Here is a 15,990-nt window from a genome sequence, read left to right on the forward strand (position 1 = left end):
AGAGATACTTGCATCTCCCTTACTTGAAATTATCCTTGAAAATAGAAAATAAGGAAGCCAGGGAATTTTAACTTTGTATACTATTCAAATTTAATTTTGGTAGCTTTGACCACACTATGGCTGCTAAGTAGAAAAATCCCACTCCTATTCCTCATGATCTGATGGAAAATATCTAATGTAAACCCAAAACACAAAGACCATGGTTTTCAATCAGAACAAAGCAGACCCCGACTATCTAGACTAACTACACTTTAGAGTAGTGAGGACTCTAACTAAACCTGACTCTCTTATGCATAAAGCTCCCTACAGGACAACTCTCAGCCACCTCCACCTGCAGAGCTGGACTGACGCTCTCCCATCCTCAAAACACATCCAGCTTGTCCCTTCCTGCACCAGCTCCACCATGCTCCCTCCCCGGCTTTATCTTCTCCCAACTGTCTTCAAGGAGGTATCTGAAAAAAACACTTAAACCATCTCCAGGTGCACTCTCATACCACCTTAAACCTGATCATCACTTTCCCCTAAAGCAGAGTTCCCAAACAGAAATGTGGGTACCCACAAAACAGAATCACCCTTTGGAGGTGGGGTCCATGAATTTGCATTCCTGTTTCCGGGTCAGGGAAACACCCTAAGGACCACTGCTCTTAAGAAATCAAAAAGTGGTTTCAGTGTTTTCTTGAATCCAAAACTGTTTGCAACACTGAAGTTGAACACGCCTTTTGTTTGGGGGACACTGTAGCCACTACCCGATTTTCAAAGGTGACCGTTCCACTGAGCGACTAGACAACTGTCCCCCAGGACTTGACCACTTTCTGTAACACTAGCCAGAGTGCAGAGGTAGCATGTCTTTATCTGAGTAAGTCCTCATTTGCTGAACTCACGTTTACTGCATCTTTTAGGGAAAAGGAATGAGAGTGAAGCAGCAGCCTTGGGAATTTGACATGGTTACCCACATCAGCAACTGTGTCTTCTTAAAGTTGTGGACTCCCAAGCCCTCCTGAATCTACTCCTGTCACCCAACTTCCAGATCCAGAACTGGTGCCCACTGTGCAATGCCCTGAGGTGTGTGTTTGTAGGAAAGTGCGGTCACTATAATCACTCAGTTGTCTCAGCTTTCTAATGATGGCTATTCATTTGTCAGTCTCGGAATGATCATATGCCTTGATTGTAGTCACATGTATTAAGTGATTTTTGAGGATTTGCTATAAACTGATATTGTGTGAAATAAACAGAAAACTAACTTACTTGAGAAAAAAGTTGGTAGTAATTTTTTTTTATTGTCACCCCTGCCCTGATACACTTACTGTTTATAATTACAAATAACTGTGCAACTCTCTGAGCATGGCAAAGATTTCAATTTTTTAATGCCTCCACCAACACAGGCATCATGGCAAATTTGGGCTAGCACATTTTGTTTTTTTCATTACAATTGGCCAATTTCAAACTGAGTCTAAGGATAGGTGCAGTGGCTCCTGCCTGTAATCCCAACACTCTGGGAAGCCAAGGCAGGTGGATCACTTGAGGCCAGGAGTTCAAGACCAGCCTGACCAACATGGTGAAACCCTGTATTTACTAAAAATACAAAAATTAGCCAGGCATGGTGGCATACACCTGTAGTCCCCGCTACTCATGAGGCTGAGGCAGGAGAATCACCTGAACCCGGGAGGCGGAGGCTGCAATGAGCGGAGATCACCACTGCACTCCAGCCTGGGCAACAAAGCAGAACTCCATCTCAAAAAAATAAACTGAATCCAAATTCCCTGAAGTTCCTTAGGCTTTTTAATAAAGTGAATGTAAGTAATGCCACACACACACACATACAAATCCTGATTTATTCCCTGTTTCTCATACATCATTGGCATTGTTCTACTTAAACAGTGACAGTGATGACTCCAAAAAAATGTTTAGATTTAGAAGTGCATGTTAATCTGAGTAACTTAAGTACAGAAAAGAGTTAGTACACCACAAGCATTTTCTACACTTTTATTTTGTGGTGATTGTGAGACAAACACAGTCCAAACAACAGACTTCTTGTCCTCCCCTCCCAACAACTATCTGACTCCATAGCTCATGCACCCCATTACAGCAGGTGTCAGGCTGGCATAAAGGCTCCTCACCAGGATCCCAGTTTATCCTTCTCAATCTTTTTCTCATCTCTAACAAAAATGCCACACATACATGTGTTTGTGAGAGGCAAAGTCTTACTTACACTCACCACCAGGGGGCGTATGGGAGCACAAAAGCCTCACAAACCTGCTCCAGGCTCCTGCCTCCTCCAGGGCTCGAATCCGTGGCCTTCCCAGGAATCCTAACCTGGTCTGGGAAGGGGCATCACAAATACGCTGGCACTCAGTCACGTACTAAAAGGAGCTCTAATGCTCACTTTAAAAGACTTTCACGTCTACATCATCTCTAACAGGGCCATGCAGGTCTCCTTGAGATCGGGCTTTTTTGGTCCAGTACTTTCCGAGTCTATCCCTGCTCTTTGCCCGCACTCCCATTTCAAATCATCTACGAGTCAGATCTCTCCCAGGCAGGGTAATCACTCCCCACTAATAAGTGAGCAGCTTGGGGGAGATGTGTTAACTGTTTCAGGCCACTTGGGTACCTTTCAGTGCAGGCTGCTTCAGGCCAGAAACCCTCGCTCCCATCTCTTTCACACTAATGAATTTAATCAGTAGCCAGCAGCCAGGAGAGTTGATGTGGAAGATACTCCAAGAGCATCCCCAATTAGCAAGCCTCAGCCAGAAACTACCTACAGGGAACAGGAGACCCAGGGGGGAGGCAGCCCACTCCTCATTATTCCTGTAGCAGGAAGGGAACTCCAGCTGGGACTCCAGAGGTGATGGAAAGTGGGGGAGGCACAAAAGCAGCAAACAGCGGAAGGAAGTGCCAGCAGCTGAGGCTAAGCAGCCAACAGCCACGACATTCCTCAATCTCAGTGTGACAACACAACACATCTGTAGCGTGCTGAGCATGACTGGGGCTCCTCAGACAGATCTGACACTCCTGTGTGCCAGGAATCCCACCCACACTCACACACAGACACACAACAGAGACATGGATGGACACGGGACACATACATACACACTCACAACCTCAGTGATAACCTAGCACCTCACTGCCAGGAGTATCTTCTGTAACACATATGCATGTGTACATACAGCTCATGCACACACATCGGCACCCACTGCCTGCTTTGCTCCGTGACAGTACTGGGAATGCCCCTATGAATGACCCAAGAAACAAAGCAGGGGCCAGTGAGCAGCCGTGCTTGGCTCTCCTTCTTAAGCCCAGCACTGGCACCTAGAGTTTCCCTGGAATGAACTAGAAATTTTCCTATCTCTGGCCCCCTCCATTATAAATTAAATCCGTTCTGGTTTTCTAAATCAGTCTGTAAACAATCATGAGTCAACTCCTTGGGTCATTTTCCTGGGGCTTAGTTCACTCTAGATCTAGAATGGAGTAGGGGTGGGGAAGACACACCTCCTCTGACCTTACGAAACAGTAAAGATTAATGGGAAAGTGTTTTAAAAAAAGAAAATCACAAAGAAGCTCCCCACTCAGTGGCAGTTTTGCACATATGTACAGTGAGTTTACCAGCCCATAAATATTTTTAACCAACACAACCTCATGCTGTGGTGTGTACAAGGGTCTGAAAGTATATGACTGGCTATCATTTCTTGCTCTGGGCGAGCGTTTGCCTCTTTGCATCTTCTTCTCTAAGTCACTATAAGGTGTCAGTGTCAATCATTACCCTCTCCAGGTCCTGCCGCAGATGCGTGAACAGCTGCAGCCTCCTAAACAAGACATCCTGCTCCCGCTTGGCTAGATTGTCCTCTTCGTCTTTCTTTGGGGTGATCAGGGGCTTGTTGAAGTTGACCTTCCTCTTCAGCTTCCAGTACTGGTACAGGAAATCCACTACTTCCTCGGGCAGCCGCAGAGCCCTGGCAACATCCAGCAAGTTGACAAAAGTGTAGAACTCATCCTCCAGCTGCTGCAGCTTCTGCTTACGGACACTCACCCGGTGAGCCTCTTCCCGGTTTTGCTCAAGGCTGGCAAAGGGCTCCAGGGGATTACGGGGGGAACACTCAGGGGCCCCATTCTCCTGTGCAGCTCCCTTGCCAAGACTCTCCTCGGGTTTCTTGTGTGAGCTGTGCTTTGGGCAATAGGACTTGAACTTGACTTCATCATTCTCTGCTAAGATGGTCTTCATCTCCAGGCCCCGTTCAAAAGCACAGGTCACATGGAAGGCCGTGCGGCAGTTCTTCACAGAGCACTGGTAAGAACACACAAAGAACATAGAATAGACCATTATAGAGCAACCATGGCAGAAGGCCCACAGTGCTAGGCACCCCATGTACACATGCACAGAGAAGAGCCATGCTTCAAGCATGTGCTGTGACAGGAAGTTGTACATGGATTAACCCTGGATGATCATGTCATGTTTTTAAGAGGTAAGGCTTCGGAATTTTTTGTAGAGACTGGGTCTCCCTATGTTGCCCAGGCTGGTCTCCAACTCTTGGGCAAGAGATCCGCCTGTCTCGGCCTCCCAAAGTGCTGGGATTACAGGCGTGAGCCACCACACCCAGCCTAGTCTTCAAATTTAAGGGCACTCTTCAGATGAAAGGTTTTAATCAACCAAACCCTAACTTCCTCAGAAAAGAAACTGCATCCAAATCCCATCTTGAAGCAGCCATGAATATACAAATGACATGTGTAGAGGAAGGAAGTGTGGCACTAGGATCATATTCAAAAGAATCTGTACTCAATATGCAAAGTCCACTTTCAGGCATTAGTTTGAGTTTTCTTACAGATTTGAGCTCTTCTGGTGTAAACTTGAGTAAGAATCTCCCTGGGAAGAATGACTACGACTCATAGTTTGAATATAAATCCTCATTCTGACTTCCCAGCCAAGAAGAGTCCCAACACAAGTGAGAAAATAAACAGTACACTTCCTTAAAGGAGCACCAAGGGAAACTGAATAAAAACCCCAAAAATAGGAGACAAGAGGAATCCAGCACAGGGAAAGTGGGAAAAGGTCTTCACACTTGTGAAGAAGCTTCACCAGATGCACGGATGACTCTAAGCCCTAAGATCTGTGCACACTGCTCCTGGCCACTGAAAAGAGGCAGTAGAACTGTGAGACCTTCCAATGGGTCACAGGGAGATCAACCTAGAGGCAACCTATACAGACTACCTCCCCTCTCACTGCCTAATCAGGGCCACAGTTTTGTGCCTTTGATCCAGACAGCAAGCCTCTGGCCTAGCAGGAACAAAGTGATTAACTCCTCCCTAACTGATCTTGCTGAGCAAATCCCTAAAAGGTGGTTCCCCATAGTGACTGAAGCCAGTCCCTTCAAAGCAGTACTGCATTGTGTGAGGCCAAGTGATCCCAAGGGCATTCCAGGGCTGCACGAAGTTGTAGAATCCAGTGGCTCCAAGCCAACTGAGAAGTTTAATTAAACTCATTCAACAGATCCTGAATCATATCACCACAGATAGCAGACAGTAGAGCTGAGGCTTTTCCCCCTAAACACTTCAGTACTTAGGAGGAGACTCGCTGCCAGCCAGGCTTTCTTCCGTTACCATGAGGTCTCTTTTATTAAGAAGAGAAAATCCAGCTCCCTTCACCATTCCACCCTTATAAATAACTAACCACAAGACTGACATAAATCTGTATTTTCTCTATAAATAACCTCAATTCCAAGAAATGTGTGAAACCAGCTTTGGTGGCAGAAACACACACACACACACACACACACACACGAAACCTGGCCACTGTCATAAGTAGATAAAGTGTCCTCCCTTGTAGCACACAGCCAAGTGGGAAGTAAAAGTGGGAACAGATGACTGAGACACTATCTGTTTGGCTTAAACTATACTTAACCCAAGCGCTCTAACCCTAAAGAGAAATGAATTGCAGCAGAATATTTATACAGGACTTTGTAAAAACGCCAAATGGCCTTCCTCTGGGTTTTCCCATTCAGGTTGACTCAGCAAACAGATGTTACAGAAACGTAAACCAGAAGCCTTCACAGCTGCAGACATTTCAGAGAGGAATTCTTTTAATAAAATCAATCCATTCTGTGAAGATATGAAAAATCGTCAGCCTTCTTTGGCCTCTTCTTTAGATTAATGTTCTGGGAAAAAGAGGTCAATGGCAACAAAAAAGTCATTATATCATCTCTCTTCAAAAGGTAAACAAAGATCCCATTTGCCTACCTCTTTTAAACATTAATTACGGACAGGGATTGGCACACTCAGGAAAGGGCATAAATTCTACGCTCAGAACACCGGGGAGCATGGTCTGCTGCAGCCTGTTTCCTGCCAGTGCACACGTGCATATGCATACTCCCACGCATATACTAACACATACACACGCCATACTCACATGCATATTCACACAAATACACATACATACTCGCAAACTCAAATGCATACTCACATGCACTCACACACATACTCATACACACATACACTCACGTGCATACTCACATACATGCACACTCATGCATACATTCACACACATAAATATGCATACATGCATACTCACGCGCATAACCACACAAATACACATACATACATGCAGACTCACACATACACATGCATAATCACATGCATACTCATCCGCACACACACGCTCACATGCATACTCACACACAAGTATATCGGCTCTCCCCCTTTTCTCTTCCGGCTCCACTCTCCTTCCCCGATCCAACTCTTGGGCAGAGGTGTTTGTTATGTATTCAAATGCCAAAAATATCTCCACTATTTCCAAGGTCCCCAGCCAAATCCCACCAGCTGTCTCATGACCCACCCTCCAAGTATTTCTCTTATACTTTGGATTCTTGAACACCAGTCGAAGTGATAAAGAAGAAAACAGAGCCACTGGGCTTGTCAAAAAATGAAAAAATTTTAAGACCGCCTTACTGAAAGAAGTATTTATCAGCCAAAATACAAACTGACTTTGCCAAATGAGGTCATTTCTTTAAAACCCATAGCTGACAGTATGACTACGCTCTTGGAGCTTATATCTTTGCTGAGCTGCTGGTTTTTTCTGTATTCAGAGAGAGGCCATTCCAAAACAGTGCCTCTGCTCCCAGAATTCAATGAGGAAACCAAAGAACAGCCTGGGGCCTGTGCTGGTACATCCCAAAAGATCCAAACTTAACCTGAAGGGCCCCCATCAGCCACACACAGCATTGCAGGCCTCTCTAATCCTGACTGTCTTGATGTCGATCAATAACATGAGGCCTAGAAATGAACTTCTCAGGTCGAGTTTTATACCACATGAAAAATAGTATGCCATCTATATTCCCTCCTTAATTTCCCTATCTCATGACATCCCATACTTGCCTGAATGTGGACATGCAAAAGCAGACAGGCAACATGTTTACACACAGATGTGCAAGTGCTCTTTCATACACACACTCATGTACGCAGTGCCATAAAGAATCAGATATCCAGATTATGGTCCAATCAGATGCCAGCATACACAGGAGCACCTCATGGATGCCCCTCTACCCAGGTGCTCAAATAGTCTCTGTTTTTCCAAATGCAAATACACCAGCATGTCCCCTTGATTACTAACAGGTGTGTGCACACCGTGGACACCTGCAGTCTCAGGAGGCAGCCACAGAGGTGAGTCAGCATCTGCAGCTATACTCGGTGACTGCAGGTGGGAGGGTGGCCAACTCTAAAATGCCATGTCAAGGAACATCTCACTAAGACTCCTAGGAGGTGTCTGCCTGTGGAAAGAAGCTGTGATGCTTTGGGCAGAAAGAGGGGAGTGAGAAACAAACTGGAACCACCTCACAGCTCAGGGGAACTTCTGAATTACCCTGTGACTGTGAAAGCTTGGGTTCTGATTACACCGGATACAGTCAGCCAATTAAAGCTGTGCGCACGTACTGGGGCTCAAGTCAACCCTTAGGAACCTCATTCTGCTTCCTGGAACTAGTATAGTCCCCTTTCCAAACCCTTGGACAGGTCACAGACCCTTCCCTCATCCTGTTCCCTCCCATGCAGGAAAGGAAAATGAAGCCATTTTTATGAAGCTAATTACCTGAATAGAGGCCCCAAACTTCTCATTGCAGAGGCTGCACACTAGCGCCCACCGACTGCTGGGAATGTGTGACACCTTGGTGATGGGCTCCATCTTCTCCGGGCTACCAATGCTCACCTAAAGGTTGGAAAATAACAAGAAAGGGTGGCACAGGTCATCAGAGGCTGAACATGAATGTTAGAAACTAAAAGATCCATTACTTTCCTACATCCCTCCTACTAGACAGTGGCGAGGGATACTCACTCACCTAGAACAAAGCAAACTCTTACTTTAAAAGCCTTAGAACACCTCAGTGACAATCGAGCCCAGAGCCCAGTCCCTATCTGACAGACATCCCGGTTTGTAAAAAAAAAACAAAAAAAACAGAGATAACTGAGTTTTCACTTCTCACCAAAGTGCCTCACGACAAAGACTCATGTAATCTCTAGCCCATAACAAGTTGGTCAAAACTAAAAATCCATCTTAAATATATTCAAATAGGGTATCAACAACAGGGTAAGTAAATATAACCTGTTTTTAATCTCTCGCCAAAGAAAACCATTTTCTTCAGTCCAAAAATGACTACGTTCAAGATGAGAAATTACAAAGATAAATAAGGTATCATCTCTGCATTCAGCCTGGATCACCAAATTGTATCCCGTCAATACCAAACCACGAGACCTGGTGCTACCAAGACCCCAATCATGAAACCTCAGTCCAAATCATCCTCAAATAATTTTCCTTGGAAGGAAAATGTACCAAAATCACACCCAAAAAATGCTGGAATTTGAATCACAAATTATATTCTCACACTGAGCTATGCAAACTTTATTAGTCAAGATCTAAGGCTAGAAATAAATTAGACCAGACCTGAAATTAAAAAGGTTGAGGCACAATAAAGGTTTGAATAAAAATCACCAAAGCATGACCAGGAGTGATCGTTTTTTAACCACGGTGGTACCTCATGTATACCGTGCCACACACAGGATGGACAGCTGATCCTTGGGGAATGACACACCCAGGCCACAGCTGGTTAAGTGCTGCAGGTCTGCTCCAGGGAGTGGGTGTTGCGATGGGAAGGCTCGCTGAGATGGATGGGTGAGGCAAAGTTTGAACACTACCAGCTTCCAGTCCCAACTGACTACTGCTTCCCGCTAACATTTCCACAAATTTACATTCCATGACAAGATGACAGTGTGCTTAAGACTGAGTTTTTCCCAAAGGAAAAAGGTAGCAATTAAAAGGTGTCTTTTTACTCATCAGCTACAATGCTGCCTATTTATGCATGGTTCTCCACCCACTCACTGAATCCCAGTTAAAGGCCAGGACCTTCTGAGCTAAGGTGCTATTAAGAACCATGCGTGGCCGGGCATGGTGGCTCACGCCTGTAATCCTAGCACTCTGGGAGCCCAAGGAGGGAGATCACGAGGTCAGGAGATCGAGACCATCCTGGCTAACACGGTGAAACCCTGTCTCTACTAAAAATACAAAAAAAAATTTGCTGAGTGTGGTGACACGCACCTGTATTCCCAACTCGTGAAACTGAGGCAGGAGAATCGCTTAAACCCAAGAGGCGGAGGTTGCCGTGAGCCAAGATCGCACCACTGCACTCCAGCCTGGGCGACAGAGAGAGACTCCACCTCAAAAAAAAAAGAACCATGCCTGGCCAGGCACAGTGGCTTATGCCTGTAATCCCAACACTTTGGGAAGCTAAGGAAAGAGGGCTGCTTGAGCCTAAGAGTTTGGGACCAGCCAGAAGAACAAAGTGAGATCTCTTCACTACAAAAAATAAAAAATAAGCCAGGCCTGGTAACACATGCCTATAATACCAGCTACTCAAAAGGCTGAGGTGGGAGGATCACTTGAGCCCAGGAGGTCAAGGCTGCAGTGAGCCATGATCCAGCTCCCTGCACTCCAGCCTGGGTGACAGAGTAAGACACTGTCTCAAAAAAAGTAAAAACAAACAAAAAAAAAAACCCACACTTACCTCAGGGATCCACAGGGCACAGCTGACATGGACCCACTTGGTTCCACTACGGGTGGGCTTCATAGCTCCACCCTTCTTGGGACACAGCAGACATCTTGGCCGAACCCCCAGGGCACATGTCCGGCACAGCCAGCTGCCCTCTGGCACCTTGAGGATTCCATAACAGGCCTGTGATGCCACAGCACATCCCCGAGGAATAGAGAGAAAGAGAAAATATTATTTTTCCCATTGTATCTATTCATTTAAAAACACCTAGAAAGATTTTAACAGAACCACCACCAAAGTAGAGATACTCCCACAGCTTCCTGGCTATGACCCTCTCCCCTCAGGAAAAATGCCAGGCAGCCTCACAGTAGCACTTAGGAGGTGTGTGAGCTCTGCTGATACAATACATATTTATTCAGCAGAGGGTGGTCCTGGAAACTACTTGAGGACAGAAAGGTTTATACTAAATTTGGTTTGCTGTGTTGCTGCAGAAACCCATCTATACGAAGTTTCTAAATACTGAGCAGTAAGTCCTGCTCAATATTTAGAAACTTCATATAGATGGGTTTAGTAGCAGTAAGTGGAGTGCAGAAACACGCCACAGGGTTCCGTGAGAGAAGCTATTCCTCTGCTTTACTGTCAAAGGTGGGATACAGAGTGTGGAGAAAAAGCACAAAGCAGTTGAGAGAATCTCCCAAAGCTGCTGAATGACATGGCAGTGGAACAGGAAAGAAGCATGCGCACTCCCCAGGCTAAGCAAACGCCAAGCCAACTAGATATCAGCACTCTCCCAGGTGAACACAACGGGGCAGAAAAAGGAGACCTACTCAGAGAATGTAGTCTCCTTAACTGATAGTTAAAATGAATCCAGCCTTTTAGAAATGAAGATAAAAAATAATGTAAATTTTAAAGTAAAGCCTGTTTTGCACAAGATGGCAAAATTACACAAGATGACATAAACTGCTGAAATTAAGGCTTTTAAACAACTAAAGTAATTAAGAGAGTTCGAAGACAGAGAAGGTTAATGTTAAATAAGTGAAAAATAAAAACGATGGTACAGGAGCATGTTCAGAGAGCCCTTTAAAAACCAAACTGTTGAGAACTTTATCCTTAAATGACCTGGAAGTCAGGAAGTCAAGAGTCACAGTAGCAGAGCCCTAATTTTTCAGACAGAAAAAATACAGCCGCTATGTAATCTGAATACCCACGATGCAAAAAGGAAAACCACAAAGATGAGAGTTGAGGGAAGAAAAGTCACACTTCAGATCAAAGCCCCAGAGCGGTGTGTCGGGGCCATGAATAAGCCACTGTCAACATGGACTTACTAGAAAAAAATTTTAACAGAGCTAAGTGACACTATAAAGATTTCAAAATACTAAAGGTCTGTATCAGACATTCTAGAGCCACATGTGAAGGAGAATTTTTTTTTAATGGAAAAGCAGGTCTAAGCTAATTTATAAGGTTACATAAAGTATGCCTTAAAGATATATCATGAAGGATTTTCTCAAAGGAAAAAATGAAGTAAATTAAGTTAAGGGAACGAGACAAGGTGATATGGCAGCAAGAACAGAAGGTAAAGAAGGGGGCATCCAAAAGCCTTAAAATACAATTCCACCACTTGCCCATTGTGACAGCTTGCACAACCCTGCCCGACATCACTTAACTTGTTGATAAAAGAGGGTTGACGAGTTTTCAAGCAGAACCCTTTTTTTCAAAAAGTTTTTCATCAGGAAAAAAACAGCAAGTAACAACAGGAAAAAGACTGAGAAGTCAGCCAAGTAAATACAAGAAGCACCAGCAACCAAAAAGCAACACTAGTTATCAGGGTGCTCATGTCACAGAACAAAGCCACCATAGGAATTCTCACTACCGTAAGGAGACTTCCCAGACAGTGTAGATCCAGAGCAACAGACAGCGATGACATGACTGAAGCAGGAGTCGTGGGTCTCCCTGTCAAGAGGAGCCAGGACTGGGCCACAGCTGGGGAGGTCTTCACAGAGGGAAAGCCTAAGAGGTGACAAATTATGAAGCACAAGGTAATCAAGAACTTCATGGAGCAAACATGCTTCTTCTTCCCAAGAAGTCACCAAGCACCTATTCCACACAAGTCTTTCAAGTTTGCTTTAAATCTCAGCATCAATAGGTGAATTCCAAGAAAGTACTTCCAGATAGCCTTTTAAATCCTAAGAATATACATGGGCACATGTCCCCACACAAATCCAAATTTCTTCATTACTGCATTAAAAACTAGTAAGAAAGAAAAGAGGCACTGAGACTGTCATAAACTTTTTAAGTTGCCTAACGCCTATACTCCTGAAATCTAAGAGTTTACCTTTCAGTGGATCTTAGCAAGCAACCACCAAAACCTACTGTCCTGTTTTTTAAGACAGAAAATCACCTTCAAGAAAAAAGGCTGCTTCACTCTCCCTTAACAGCTCAGCTTATACCCTAACGCATGCTCACAAATATGACAGGCAAATTGTGTCCACTAAAAGACATGCTGAAGTCCTAACCCCAATATCTCAAAATGTGACCTTCTTTGGAGATAGTCATTGCAGATTAATTATTTAAGATGAGCTCACTCACTCTGAATTAGGATTGGGTCTCTAATCCAATAGGACTGGTGTCCTTCTAAGAAGACCACCATGTAAAAAGACAGAGACACAGGGAGAACGCACATGATGATGAAGGCAGCTGCAAGCCAAAGAACGCCCCAGATTGCTGCAAACCACCAAAAGCTAATGAAGAGGCAAGGAATGACTTTTCTGCATGTTTCGGAGAAGCCCAGCACTGCCAATAACCTCAACTCTGGACTTCTAGCCTCCAGAAGGGCAAGACAATACTTTTTGTTGTTTGAAGCACACACAGTCTATTGTAATTTGTTTGTTACACAGGGCAGCTGTAAAAAAACTAATACAACACACTAACCACCTTTTTAAAGGTTTGTTTTCTCAGTGTTCTTAATACCTAAACTTAGGTGTTACAGTAGGACGTAGGGGGCTCATACATTCTTTTTAAGTAAACTTGACTTTTGTGGATAAGAATAAAACCCTATGGGAAGAAAGACAATTTCCACAGTGGATGCATGCCATCCTTCTGGTTGCAAAAGCAGAGGATATAGTTCAATCACTATAAGAACCTATCAGGGAAAAAGAAAGTCTATGGGGCACATTTCTTTAAATCGTAGAAAAATGGACCCCATTGAGAGAAAGAATCCTAGACTCCAGGCACACACTCCCACAGCAGACAGGCTCATGCCCCAGGTTTCTTCTTTCTGGCCTCCCTACCCCACATACCTGGTGCACACAGATGTTGCATTTATCACAGAATACCATCTCATTGCCGTCCTCGCCATCAGGAGACTGGCAGACATCACAGACAACATCTTCATCATATTCGATCCCCAGGCCTTCCTCAGTCTCTATGGCGTGATTCATATTGTCATAACATCGCTGCTCAAACTCCTCTAGGACCCTTTCCATGGTGTATTCATCTAGTTCAGGCATTCCTGAAGTTAAAAATGCCACAAAACCCATTTTAATAAATCCATATTAATATATATTATAATAAAATAGTATTGGTGTATGTATACTTAAAAATAATTTAAATGAATAAATAATACTATAAATAAATCCATCACTAGCCAGGCGTAGTGGCTCACACCTGAGCCTAGCTCAAGGTCAGCCTGGGCAACATAGTGGAACCCCATCTCTCCAAAAAATACAAAAATTAGCCAGCTGTGGTGGCATACACCTATAGTCCCAACCACTCAAGTGCCTGCGGTGGCTGCTTGAGCCCAGGAGTTTGGGGCTATAGTGAGCCATGACTGTGCCACTGTGATCCAGCCTGATCACAAAACCCTGTATCATATCAATCAACCAACCCATTGATTCATCCATCCCTGAGTGCCCCAAAATTTTGTATTAAATGCTTATCAGATTCTTCTAAGAAACAATCTTCAGAGGAGTCTTCCAGGAAACTGTATGTTCCTTACGGTCAGGTAGTAAGGATGCAGTATAGTAAGTGGAAAAGCAAAGAGTAAATCTTAAAAGAATTCAAGGATATTAAATACATATACTGTTGAATAAGTCATTTCATTACACTCTTTACACGTAAAAACTAACATGTGAATGACTTCAAAACCATGACCTCATATAATGGTTTCAGTGGTTTTTTTTTTTTAATTTGCCTTTCTTGGTAGGTAAAAACAGTTCTCTGAAAACAGATTTCACTAATATTTTTAAATGGTTTATCCCTCCTCGCCCTCTGACTTCTACAAAGTTGAAAAATATAGTTAACCAAATGCAAAAAATAATGAAACACCAGATACAGTGGCTCATGCCTGTAATCCCAGCACTTTGGGAGGCTGAGGCAGGCAGATCATTAGAAGTCAGGAGTTCAAGACCAGCCTGGCCAATATGGCAAAATCCTGTCTCTACTAAAAACACAAAAATTAGCTGAGCATGGTGGCGGGTGCCAATAATCCCAGCTACTTGGCAGGCCGAGAAAGAGAAATCACTTGAACTCAGGAGGTGGAGGTTGCAGTGAGCCAAGATTGCACCACTGTACTCTAGCCTGGGCCACAGAGAGAGACTTCATCTAATAAATAAATAAATAAAACAAAAAGCAGCTAAGACAAACATCTTTCGCATGTGTTCCGTTATAAAATTACATAATTAATCCTGCCAATGTATTTAACAGTATCTTCAAATACGTATTAGTTTTTGTTTTTTTTTTTTTTATTAAAGACGGAGTTTCACCATGTTGGTCGGGCTGGTCTTGAACTCCCGACCTCAGGTGATCCGCCCACCTTGGCCTCCAAAGTGCCTGGATTACAGGCGTGAGCCACCACGCCCAGCCACCCCAATTCTTATTATTTAAACCATTCACAAATGCCAAGAGTCTTTGGGCTGAGTCCTCTGACTTAGCACAGGACACCTAGATTCCAGTCAAGTGCATTCCACTGGTCTTTATTATGTGCTTACAACAAAGCAGAAACTGTATCATCTCTGAAGCTAAAATTTAGTATTCAGTTCCAAGAGATCTCTGAGAACTCCTGAACATATGCCATAAAACCATTTTGTGGCCTGCTCATGTTTTGGCTATTAATCCCTAAAGCAGAACCAAGAAGGAAATCTGTTCTGTCTATAAAAACACCTGAGTAACCAAGTAAGTAGAAAACAACCACATGCTCAGCTCAGTCTACACTATCGCTCCCATTCAACAGACTGGTGAGCCTAATAGCAGGACAAGCATCTATTATAAGCCATACCCTATGCTAGCCTCCCTGGAAAGACCCAAAAGAAAAGGTCTTTGCCCTTCAAGGCTGTGAAATCTACCACCACCAAGGATCCTGTGATTATTTACTATGTCCTTGATTATAATACACAGCCCCTTCCACCACTTCCCCACCCTATACCTGCAGCACAAAAGCTAATTAATCCTCATAGTTTTTCACACTGACCTCAGACATGACTCCACTGTCTTATTCATCAAGATCCTCAAGGCAACCCTTAGCAATCAGGACTGGCATGTGAGATGAGACTTACACGCCATCCCTGTCTCAACACCATGAGATGCAAGTACATGATGTACAGAAGCTCCAACCTCTACATACACTAAAATGAGCTTGCAGAAGAGGTGGAGAAGAGCTGGACATTCGGCTAACATGAGGCTTCGCTGAAGGAAAGCCAGGACAGAGATAAACAGGAAGGAAAAAGCAGTCCAGGTTTGGAGCACGATGTAAGGAAAATCGCTGAAGTTAAAACACAAGTGATGTGCTTGGAAATGGGGAGCATGCCTGGAATAGTGTTCATTTACAGAAGCAGCAAGCCATGCTAAAGAAGGAATCTGGCCGGGCGCGGTGGCTCAAGCCTGTAATCCCAGCACTTTGGGAGGCCGAGGCGGGTGGATCACGAGGTCAAGAGATCGAGACCATCCTGGTCAACATGGTGAAACCCCGTCTCTACTA

The 15,990-nt window shown here is 44.2% G+C and overlaps 1 protein-coding gene across 2 annotated transcripts in view; it reads right to left on the minus strand.

Moving 5' to 3' along the window:
- The window catches only part of JADE1 (jade family PHD finger 1), a 48,859-nt gene that overhangs the window by 9,360 nt on the left and 23,509 nt on the right, over positions 1–15,990 (minus strand). For both annotated transcript variants that reach the window (XM_017537652.1, XM_017537651.1), the window contains exons 3-6: positions 13,316–13,527; positions 10,035–10,202; positions 8,069–8,185; positions 3,758–4,279 (exon numbers count right to left, since the gene is read on the minus strand). In XM_017537652.1, the coding sequence (XP_017393141.1) occupies positions 3,758–4,279; positions 8,069–8,185; positions 10,035–10,202; positions 13,316–13,525 (1,017 nt within the window). In that variant the 5' untranslated portion in view covers positions 13,526–13,527. The remainder of the gene's footprint in view (positions 1–3,757; positions 4,280–8,068; positions 8,186–10,034; positions 10,203–13,315; positions 13,528–15,990) is intronic.

Source organism: Cebus imitator, unplaced genomic scaffold (assembly GCF_001604975.1).
Source record: "Cebus imitator isolate Cc_AM_T3 unplaced genomic scaffold, Cebus_imitator-1.0 Scaffold105, whole genome shotgun sequence".
In the NCBI taxonomy this organism is placed as follows: domain Eukaryota; kingdom Metazoa; phylum Chordata; class Mammalia; order Primates; family Cebidae; genus Cebus; species Cebus imitator.